At 41.3% G+C, this 12,120-nt stretch overlaps 1 protein-coding gene across 1 annotated transcript; it reads left to right on the top strand.

Moving 5' to 3' along the window:
* The first annotated feature begins 11,107 nt into the window (after positions 1 to 11,107).
* LOC138894538 (uncharacterized) lies at positions 11,108 to 11,683 on the top strand. Its single transcript, XM_070179242.1, has one exon. The coding sequence runs from the start codon at positions 11,108 to 11,110 to the stop codon at positions 11,681 to 11,683; it is 576 nt and encodes a 191-aa protein (XP_070035343.1).
* Positions 11,684 to 12,120: the final 437 nt, after the last annotated feature.

Below are 12,120 nucleotides of genomic sequence, written 5' to 3'. Positions count from 1 at the left end.
CACCAGCTTCAAAACCGATGTGGATGGCACTGATGCTGAAGGACCTGAAGAAGAAGGTGGAGGTATAGCTGATGCACTATCACAAGGATCTACTAAATTAGATGGCATGTCGAATGTCTCAGCAGCTACCCCGGTAGGCTTATCAGACTGGCCTGCAATAGTAGAGGGCTGACCCTTTTTCTTTGGGTTTCCACCATCCATCAAAGAATACCATGAGAAAGGCTTCTTCGCCTGCACCTTAGTGTCAAAATCCCTTGGTTCCACCCCCGCATCTGTGAGGTACTCAGTGATGGTGTTGGGATACGGGTATGAGGTGTCACCTTGCCTGGCGACCACAGACATGTTTGCCGACATCACGACACCCACATTGATTGGATACCCGGCCATGATAGATGCGACTAGCACTGCCCTCGGAATCTGAAGATTTGTTTCATTTTGATATGGATCTAGTCTGCTATATACAAATGCCTGACATCCCCTTGCCTCAAAATTTAGGGTGTTTCGCTGAATAGGAACCCCTGCTGTGATCCAAACTAGAGGCGGCCCCGGAGTTCCAAGAATCTCAGCTAGCCACGGGCGAGCTGCATCTCCCATTGCAAACTTTTCCAGGTATTGCACAGGCTCCACATCCTCAGACACCAAGTAAGAATTTAGGGCTCTTTGGTCGAATCTTACCTTCAGGTTTCTCACTTTTGTTACCTTGGTCCCTTTTTTTATATGTGCCACATTGGTGTAAAATTACTGGACCGAGTATTCCTTGGCATATATCACACTCTGGGTGAACCACATCCACCCTTTTCTCTCTATGAACTCTCTGAGCACTGTTGGGTTGTACTTATCCAAGTCTTTCAAATTGAACTGACACTCAAGAGTGAGCGATCTTGCCGGTCACCACTCTCGGAAGCTCGTGAGGGCAGCTAGACTCACAAATCTATCTTCCCAAATATCTTTCTTTTTCTATCTCTCAAAGCCGGCTACTCTGGTATCACCCCCTCGTCCATCATCTGGGAGATCATCCACATCCACTGTGGTAGTAGGTGAATTGGGGACATGTGTGGATGAAGGCTATGAAGCCTGACTGTTACCTTCCGAACCCTCAGAAGGGCTCTCAGAAGAGGTAGGATCATTTCTAAGTTGGTATCTATCCTGAGGTAGTTGTGGCTGCTCTTGCATAGCAGGTTGCTTTTGCACTGAGTCGCCCTCTGATGCTTCCCTAGACGGGACATATGAATTTGATTCGGAGGGTTTTGGCTGTCTACTTCGGCATGTTGTGTCTTTCTTACTGATTACTCTTTGGAGGGAGAGCGGTAAAGTGTTTTTGCCTCTGCCTATGGATGGTTCACCCCTCCCCTTTGATGTATCACCACGACCACGGGATCTAACCATTTTTTGCAACAAACAACAGCAGGAGTCAGTTCTAATTGAAGTACATATAATCAGAAGTTCACAGAACAAAATAGGTTAATTGCAAGTGCGGCCGTAGGTCTGGTTGTGCAGACCACACAATTTTAAAGTGAGGCCGCAACAAAGAAACTGTGGTCCGCACAACTTTTGAATGCGATCGCATAGTTGAAGTGTGGTCTGCACTTTTCTGAGTGCGGCCGCAACTTGGGCACCTGAAAATAGAAACTCTCTGAAGACAGAGAATGCCCTGATCTGCGGCCGCATACACTTTTCTGCGGCCGCGATTGAATTTCCACGGACCGCACAATTTTAACTGTGGTTTGCACAATCTTGCCTAACCAAATGCCCTAAGCTACATTTCTGTGGACCGCACATTTCAAAATTCAATCGGCCAGAGTCCTATAGGGTTTAGATTTTATGCATAAATTGGACATGATAGTAGCAATTAAACATGATAAACAAGATACCCATTCCCCAATTAACAAGTAGGAGTTTACCTAACACAAATTACACCCCACATGGATATGAAACTGACAATTAGTCTAAAATAACTAACAATTTCTAAACTAGCTTAGAAAATTGAAATATCCTAGAAATGATTTGAACATACCAGTGATGTAGTGATGCTAAGGAATGATCTCAGATGCTTAATTAGATGGTAGATGATTGAATAAGTTGTGTCCAAGATTTTAGCCCTTTGTTTTGATTGCTCAGAGATTGGAAAGTTTCAAGAGTAGTATTAGGGCTACTATTTATACTAAGCGGGTTTGGCTAAGGGTTCAAGAGACGAGTGCGGCCGCAGAATTCCTTCTACGGTCCGCACTATGTTAGTGATGTTCCATTTCCTCATGATGATCTATGGTCCCCAGATTTAGGTATGCGACCGCAGATTTTGGTGCAGACCGTAGAATGCACTGTGCGGTCGCACTTTGGCTGTTTCTCTGACAAATAAACTTCAGAGAGTTTGCAATTTCCCATCTCAAGTTATGCGGTCTGCACAGGAATTGTGCGGCCGCATTTTCCTTCTGCTGCAGCATCAAGAATTATGCGATCCGCTTGTTTTTCATTCTTAGCCAATTTTTTTGAACCTAGTTCCTGTAAAGCACACACATTCCTGCAACACACTTCAAATCCAGTTAGCACAAAATAAGACCTATCTAAAAAAAGAGAGAAAAAAAGAAACATGGGTTGCCTCCCAAGAAGCGCCTGATTTAACGCCGCGGCACGACGCAGATTACCATCATTTCAAATGAATCACTGCCACCACATGGCCATCATCAGCTTGTCCCAAATAATGCTTCACCCGGTGACCATTGACTCAGAATACCTCATTTTTTTTGTTCTTCAAGTCCAATGCACCAAAAGGTGTCACACCCACAATTTCAAAGGGACCACTCCATTTGGATTTCATCTTTCCGAGAAACATCTTCAATCGTGATTTGAACAACAAAATAAGATCGCCCACCTTGAATTACCTGTTTTGGTTGTATTTGTCATGAAGGTACTTCATTCTTTCTTTGTACAAGGAAACACTTGCATATGCATAGTACCAGAATTCATCTAATTCATTCAAATGTGCAACCCGTAAGGTAGCAGCTACATCCCAATCAAGATTTAATTTTTTCAAAGCCCACATGGCCTTATGCTCAAGTTCCACCGGAAGATGACAAGCTTTGCCAAACACCAACCGGTATGGAGACATCCCGATAGGAGTTTTGAAAGCAGTCCAATAAGCCGATAGTGCATCATCAAGCTTCTTTGACCAATCCGCCCGGTTAGCATTCACTGTTTTGGACAAAATACTCTTTATCTCCCGGTTTGAGACTTCCACTTGACTGTTTGCTTGAGGGTGATAGGGAGTCGTAACTTTATGAGTGACACCATACATGCTAAGCAAGGTGTCAAAAGCTTTGTTGTAAAAATACGACCCCTCATCGCTTATGATAGCCCGCGGAGTATCAAACTTTGTGAAGATGTTTTTCTTCAAAAACCACCACACTTCTTGCTTAATTGTTGGGTAGAGCAACGGCCTCAACCCATTTTGACACATAATCAACCGCAACCAAGATGTAGGTGTTTCCACAAGAACTCAAAAAAGGTCCCATAAAGTCAATACCCCACACATCAAAAATATCAATCTCCAAAATGGTGGTGAGGGATATTTCATTTTTATTTGAGATTCCACCAGTCCTTTGACATTTATCACAACGCTTGACTAGATCACTCGCATCCTTGTAGAGATTGGGCCAATAGAAAATGCAACTTAGCACTTTGGCCGCCGTTCTTGCTCCACCATGGTGACCACCATACAGTGAAGAATGACAAGCCCCAAGAATTTCAAATTGTACCTCCTCCGGTACACATCTTCTAATCACTCCATCCGTACAACTTCGAAAAAGTTACGGTTCATCCCAATAATAGTTTTGACAATCTCGTTTGAGTTTCTTTCTTTGGTTTGAAGAGAACTCATCCGGGATGATACCACTCACAAGAAAATTTGATAGATCCGTGAACCATGGCACCTCTTTTATTGAAATGTCTAAGATTTGCTCATCGCGGAAGGAGTCATTGATTTCAAGGCCATCACACGGCCTCCCCTCCTCCTCCAAACGAGACAAGTGGTCTTCCACTTGGTTTTCACTTCTTTTTTGGTCTTGGATGTCTACATTGAACTCTTGAAACAAAAGCACCCATCTCATCAATCGAGCTTTGGAATCTTTCTTGCTCGTAAGGTAATGAAGTGACGCATGATTTGTGTGGACAATCACTTTTGTACTCATCAAGTACGGACGGAACTTCTCAATGGCAAACACAATGATAATGAGCTCTTTTTCGGTTACAGTGTAATTGATTTGGGCATCATTCATGGTCTTACTAGCATAGTAGACCGTATGAAAGATCTTGTTGATACGTTTCCCCAAAACTGCTCCAACCGCCACATCACTTGCATCACACATGAGCTCAAAAGGAATGCTCCAATTAGGGGCGGTGATAATGGGAGTAGTTGTTAACTTTAACTTGAGCAATTCAAATGCTCTCATGCAATTATCACTGAAGTGAAATTTAGCATCTTTCTCCAAAAGCTTGCACAAGGGTTTCACCACTTTGGTAAAATCTTTTATGAAATGCTGGTACAACCCCGTATGACCCAAGAAACTTCTCACACCCTTCACTGATGTTGGAGGTGGAAGTTTAGAAATCACCTCTATTTTCGCCTTGTCGACCTCTAGCCCCTTCTTTGAAATCTTGTGGCCGAGGACAATACCCTCCTCGACCATGAAATAGCATTTTTCCCAATTCAACACCAAGTTCATTTCTTCACACCTTGCCAATACCTTAACCAAATTTTCCAAGCAACCATCAAAGGAATCCCCGACTACTAAAAAGTCATCCATGAAGACTTCAAGGTAGTCCTTTACCATATCCGTAAAGATCGTCATCATACACCTTTGAAAAGTTGATGGTGCATTGCATAAGCCAAATGGCATCCGCTTGAAAGCGAAAGTGCCATAGGGACAAGTGAAAGTTGTTTTCTCTTGATCTTCTTGGGCAATAAGGATTTTATTGTAGCCCGAATATACATCCAGAAAGCAATAGAACGCCCGACCGGCCAACCGATCAAGCATTTGGTCAAGAAAGGGTAGTGGGAAATGGTCTTTCCCTGTGACGTTGTTTAGCTTTCGATAGTCCATGCACATTATCCATTGGGTCATCGTTCTTATTGGAATCAACTCGTTCTTATCATTGGTGACCACAGTTATGCCCCCTTCTTTGGAACACATTGCACAGGAGAAGTCCACGAACTGTCAAAAATGGGGTAGACAACCCCGACATCCAACCACTTTATGATCTCCTTTTTGATCACCTCTTACATTGCTTCATTTAGTCTCATTTTATGTTTAATGGAGGGTTTGGCATCTTCCTCCAAATTAATCTTGTGCATGCAAAATGCGGGGATTATTCCCCGAATATCCGCCAAAGTCCACCCAATAGTTTTCTTCTTCTTATGGAGCACCGCCAATATAGAGTCAATCTGCACGCTAGTCAAACAAGAGGAAAGAATAACAGGTAAAGTAGAGCAAGGGCCAAGGAATTCATACATGATATGTGGAGGCAATGGCTTCAACTCCAAGATAGGAGGCTCTTCAATTGAATGCTTTGTAGAAGAGTTTTCCTATTCTTGAGATCCAAGAAAAGTTTCCGAGGTGCATAATTGTATGACCCCATCCCTTGCAAAGAATTGACACATTCCATGAAGCCATTCATTTCATCATCATCAAAATTGAGCAAAACGGCCTCCAACATGTCACCCATATTAATCGTGGCACTAGTATCATCAATAATCACATCGGTCACCAAGTTCACGAACGAACACACTTCATTGCTATTCGGTTGCCTCATAGATTTGCACACATGGAACACAACCTTTTTATCACCCACCCAGAAAATGAGTTCATTGGCTTCTACATCAACAAGAGCCTTCCCCATAGCAAGGAAAGGTCTACAATGAATAATCAGCACCTCATAGTCCAGTTCATAATCAAGAATCACAAAATCTGCCGGTAGAATGAACTTGTCAACTCTAACCAATACATCCTCAATCAGCCCTAACGGTCTCTTCATTGTACGATCGGTCATTTATAATCTCATAGATGTGAGTCTTGGTTTCCTAATTCCCAATGTTTTGAAAACCGAATAGGGCATCAAGTTGATACTCGCCCCAAGGTCACAGAGAGCTTTTGCAAGTTTGGCACTTCCAATGGTACAAGAAATTGTAAAAGTATCGGGATCTTCCAACTTTAGAGCCATCGAATGCACAATTGCACTCACTTGGTGAGTGACTTTGATAGTTTCAAAATTCATCGATCTCTTCTTTGTCACCAAGTCCTTCATAAACTTAGAATATCCAGGCATTTTCTCCAAAGCTTCAAATAATGGCACATTTATAGAGAGACTTTTCATCATATCAATGAACTTATTGAATTGATTCTCACCATTTTTCTTGGCAAGCCTTTGAGGATAGGGAGGAGGCGGCTTAGACAATGGTGCCTTATCTTTTTGAACTACCGATTTCGGTATGTCAATCACATGATCCATAGACGGGTTCACATTCTCTTGAGTCTCTTCCACCGTGTCATCAATATCAAACTGCACTTCATCATTTGCTTGCACAACATTGTTCGGGATCTCCTCTTCTTCTACCACTTGCTCATCATCCACAAGTTGCCTTTGACTTGAGGTAGGTACATTTCCACCTTTTCCACTTCTTGTAGTAACGGTCATGGCATGCCCCGTAGTGTTCCCACCCTTCAGGTTCACCACCGTATCACTTGGTAGTACCCCCTTAGGATGAGAATTTAAAGCTTGAGAGATTTGACCCATTTGCACTTCTAAGTTAAAGATTGATGTGTTGTGTGAAGCAGGTTGGGCATCGTAATCGACATTCTTCTCCATACGCATGTTCTCAATACGACACATTTCATTGTTGGAGGAACTAGGACCATGAGAAGGATAAGGAGGTGGGTTGCTCGATTGTTAGTACATCGGGGGCCTTTGAAAACCCGACCCCGATTTCCTTATTTGTTGTTCCACCCACCTTGGTTGTTGCCTCCCCAATTGCCTTGATTAATATTATTTTGCCAATTCCATTGTTTATTGCTTCCACTCAAATTGCCTTGATTGTTTCCACCATTCCAATTACCTTGGTTACTAGAATTCCAATTGCCTTGATTATTCGAAGGTCTCCATAGTTGTTGACTAGGGCCTTGGTATTTGTTTCTTTGCCCTTAAAAGTTGTTCACATATTGGACCTCTTCATCTTGATCATTGTAAGAATCTCCTCGATCAAACCCACTATCATCTTGCATGAAATTGTCCACTCTTTATTGCACTTGTGGACTTCATGTACTTATCTTGTTTACCATCATATTGACTCCCTCCATAGCATTGACTTGCCTCGGGTTTTGCACTTGTTGAAGTTACCTTTTCCAATTGGTTCATGGTGGTTGTCAACTCGACTATGGCTTGCCCATAGTCATGTAACTCTTTATGAAGAAGAATCACATTTGGATCACCTTGTGGAATATTGGCTCTAGATTGCCACGCCGATGAAGTATCTGTCATCTCATCCAAAATATCACACGCCTCCGCATAAGGCGTAGTCATGAAGTTTCCACCGGCAAGTTGATTCACTACACATTGGTTGGTGGTATTGATCCCCGGATAGAAAGTTTGTTGAATCATGTTCTCCGTCATATCATTGTTGGGGAACTATTTCACCATTGTCCTATATCTTTCCCATATCTCGTGTAGTGGTTCATTAGGCTCTTTCTTGAATGCTAGAATTTCATCCCGAAGAATAGCCATATGCTCGGGAGAGAAGTACTTTGAAATAAATTTCTCCGCAAGTTCATCCCAAGTATGAATGGAATGATTTGCCAAACGTTCCAACCAATCTAAAGCTTTTTCCCATAGAGAGAAGGGAAAAAGCCTTAGCCTCAAAGCATCCTCAGAGACATTTGTTTGTTTGCTTCCCCAACACGTATCAACGAACCCCTTTAAATTTTTTTATGCATTTTAACCCGGTGCACCGGTGAAGAACCCTCGTTGCTCGAGAAAAGTGAGCATCACGTTGGTTATTTGAAAGTTGTCTGCCCTAATACGGGGTGGGACAATAACACTTGCATACCCTTCATTAGGCAACACCCGGTGTGGAGCCGCTCGTGGTGGAGGTGGGCGTGATACGGGAATATTGTCGTGAGGTAGTCGGCCTTGTCTATTGGCTTGAGGTTCAAGAGGGACCTCATCCATTGCATCATCATCAACGTCCACATCCCCCACGGCTATGTTTCCGAGCTCATTATTTGCCATGATCACACCTACAATACTCACACATTAGTAACAAGGAAGGAAAAGAAGATATTCCAAAAACACACCTAAATATATAGCTAACACCGACTTTTAGCTCCTCGGCAACGGCACCAAAAATTGATCTCATCCAATTTCACTCCTTTATTTGGGTATATGAAAACGGTCGATGCAATAATAATACCCAACAGAGTCGGGGTTGAATTCCTTTGGAGCTATGCGAATGGGTTCTCGTAGTATATATCTTAGTGCGTGAAATTGTATATCTTGATTTGCACTTTCGGAATATTGGGTTTTGTTTGCAAATCTAACTTAAACTACTATTGCGAGTTTAAGAACGAAACTAGGAAATTGTTTTAGGTTGTTTTTCAAATGATAAAAAGGCTTAGGGCTATGACCTTCACCTAGGTGTTCGCTTAATGGGTTGTAAGCCTTAAAGCTTGTTTTATTGATCGGGGTGTATTATAGCTAGCAACACTCATGTACCCACTTAATACCTCTCGGTCAGAGAGTGATTTTGCCCAATTTGGCTTTCTCAACTCCAAATGGGTATTGAACAAAGCAGTTGATAATAAGCTCAAGTCGGGTTATACTATCTCTAGGTTCAACCCTTTAATTGGGCTTATCAATCTCTCGATTGACCCAATTTCTTGCTAGCTAAGTTTTTCTAGACTAAGTCTTTCTTTCTCAAGTAGAGACCAAGTCAAATAGGCATGAAATAATATTTGCAACTATTAATTCTTCAAATAAATGCAAGAACAAGGCTAGATAATCAACACCCAACCATAAACAAGCAATAAATCAAACACCCATTAAGTTTACACACTAAGGTTGGGTCACAACCCTAGTAAAAATCTAGCTACTCATGCTTAAATTAGAAGAGAAAGAAGAAGAAGTGATAATTAAACCCATAATAATAATTAAGATGATAAAAGTAATATTCAAAAAGTTCAAAATATCAAAAACTACTAAAAGGAGCAAAGTAAAACGTCTAGAATGGCTGCTGATGTCAAAAGTTGACATAAAAAAGTGAATCTCTTCTATTTATACAGTGCTGGAATTTTCAAACAAAAATGCCCTTTCGGAGGTTCTGCGGCTGCACAATTCCATGTGCGGTCGCACTTTGCTTCAGCCTGGTAGGAATGGAAACCTGCGACCGCATAATTCTGAACTGCGGCCGCACTTCACTCTTTCTGTGGTCCACACATTTCATAGTGCAACCGCACATTGCTCTTTTGCGGACCACACAAATATGACTGCGGCCGCATAGCTGATCTTTTGCGGCCACACAATAATTGTGTGGTCCGCACTTTGTTGAACTTGAATGCAGGTTTTCTGAACTTTTGCTCTTGCCCAGGTTGTGCGGTCTCATATTTCATGTGCGGACCGCACTCTGCACTTATCTCTGATGGGATTTGCTTCACAATCTGCGGTCCGCACTTTTTAGCTTTTGTGCCTATTTTCGTCCTTGAGTTCAGATCACTCCTTCTTGAGTTGGATTTCATCTTTGGGACTCATCTCCACTATTCTTGTAATTATGCATATTTCATCAATTTTTGGTAACACAATTAAACGCTTTTATACAAAAATAAAAGCAAAAAGGTGCTAATAAATAATCAAAATCTCCACTTATCAGGCTGCCAAAGTCAATCACTCACACCAACTTGGTGCTACTTCCAAAGAAGCCAAGAGTTGAAACATACTCAGACTTAAGGCCCATAAGTTTGAGTAATTACATTAACAAGGTAATCTCTAGTGTTATCCATGATAGGCTGGAAACGTTTCTGCCTTCATACATTTCCCCTAACCAATCTGGATTTCTAAAAGGAATGAGTATTTTTGAAAACATCATACTTACACAAGAGGTTGTCACTGACATTAGAATGAGAGGAAAACCTGCCAATTTGGTAATAAAACTTGACATGACAAAGGCATATGATAGGATTTCATGGAAATACTTGATGAATGTATTGAGAAAGATGGGCTTTGTAGAACACTTCATCAATTTGATTTGGAATATCATTTCAAACAATTGGTATTCTGTCTTGGTCAATGGGCACTATGCAGGTTTTTTCAAATCATCAAGAGGTGTTAAGCAGGGATATCCATTGTCTCCAGCCTTATTCATCCTGTCAGCTAAAGTATTATCAAGGTCCTTGAAAAAATTGTTTGAAGATGAGACCTTTGTGGGATTTGGCATGGCTAAATGGTCTGATCCCTTGAACCATTTGGCTTACGCTGATGATATCATCATTTTTGCTTCAGCTAACCAACATTCAAGGACCAAGATAATGGTTGTATTAAGAGATTATGAACAAGTTTCAGGACAGCTAATCAACAAAACAAAGAGATCCTACTACGTGCATGCCAATGTTGCACAATCTCTATTTCAAGAAATTGGAAACATTACAGGTTTTGCAAGAGGTCAACTCCCTTTCACATATCTAGGCTACCATGTTTTCTACACTAGAATAAGGAAGGAGTTTTATGAAGATATAATTAAAAAAAAAAAAGTGAAGGCTAAGCTACATGCTTGGAAAGGCAAACTCTTATCATTTGGTGGAAAGGCCTCTCTAATCATTAGTGTACTACAAAGCATTCCAGTTCATCTTCTTTCTGTACTAGACCCTCCTAAAAATATTCTACAACACTTGCAAAAAGTATTTGCAAGATTTTTCTAGAACACTAAAGAAGAATGTAGGAGTAGATATTGGTCTTCTTGGCAAAACCTTTCCCTCCCTAAAGAAGAAGGAGGACTAGGTTTCAGATCATTGCAGGATGTATCAAAAGCTCTGTTTGCTAAGTTTTGGTGGAGGTCTAGGACTACCAAATCATTATGGTCGAATTTCATGTGGAACAAATATTGTTAAAAAAAATACCAATTGTAGTTGCTTTTAGAGGTGGATCACATGTGTGGAGGCAAATGTTGAATGTTAGAGAAGAAACAGAACATGAGATCTTGTGGGAGATAAACAATGGCACAACCAACACATGGCATGAAAATTGGAATGAATTGGGTCCACTATATCATGTCCTACCTGAAGACTTTCAAGTGGATGAAGAGTTGCAAGAGGTTTCAGAATTAAGAGAAGGAGGGGCATGGAATGAACAACTGATGGATGAAACTTTTCCTGAAAATATTGCAGACCACATTAAAACAAATATCCATTACAATGTACATGAGGAACAATGGGACAGACCATACTGGATGCCTACAACCTCAAGCAAATTTATTGTTGGTAGTGCTTGGTCTATTATGCGACATAGAGCTGAGTATAAGTTGGAACATAAACAGATGTGGACAAAAGGTTTGCCATTCAAGATGTCATTTTTCTTATGGAGAATGTGGAGGCATAAGTTGGCCACAGATGATTTATGGAGGAGGCAAGGATATATAGTTATGTTCAGATGATGGTGTTGTTAACAACAAAAGGAGGAAACATATGTGTAACGACCCGGTCGGTTGTTTGGAGAGTTATAGCCCTGATCCCCTATTTACTGCTTTTCCCGTATCTCTTTCTGCTTATGTGACTTGCCGGAAGGTTGCTATTATAGTTTCGAAGTGAATTGGGACACTTAGTCCCTAAACTTAAGCTTAAGTCTTAGTATTTTTTATCATAGTCAGATTTATATGAAGACGACTTCGGAATAGAGTTTCGTCGGTTCCGTTATCTCCGTTGGGTGATTTTGGGCTTAGGGGCGTGTCCGGATTGTATTTTGGAGGTCTGTAGCTTATTTAGGATTGAAATAATGAAAGTCAAATTTTTGGAGATTTTGACCGGTAGTGGACTTTGTGATATTGGGGTCGGATTCTGATTCCGGAAGTTGGAGCAATTTCATAGGTTGAAC

This window comes from Nicotiana tomentosiformis, chromosome 6 (assembly GCF_000390325.3).
Source record: "Nicotiana tomentosiformis chromosome 6, ASM39032v3, whole genome shotgun sequence".
In the NCBI taxonomy this organism is placed as follows: Eukaryota; Viridiplantae; Streptophyta; class Magnoliopsida; order Solanales; family Solanaceae; genus Nicotiana; species Nicotiana tomentosiformis.
Note: the sequence above shows the minus strand (reverse complement) of the source record. Positions and strands in the feature narration are given on the sequence as shown.

Bases quoted from the DNA above. Each gene is read 5' to 3' on its own strand.
- LOC138894538 (XM_070179242.1), top strand. From the start codon at position 11,108: ATGGTCGAATTTCATGTGGAACAAATATTGTTAAAAAAAATACCAATT.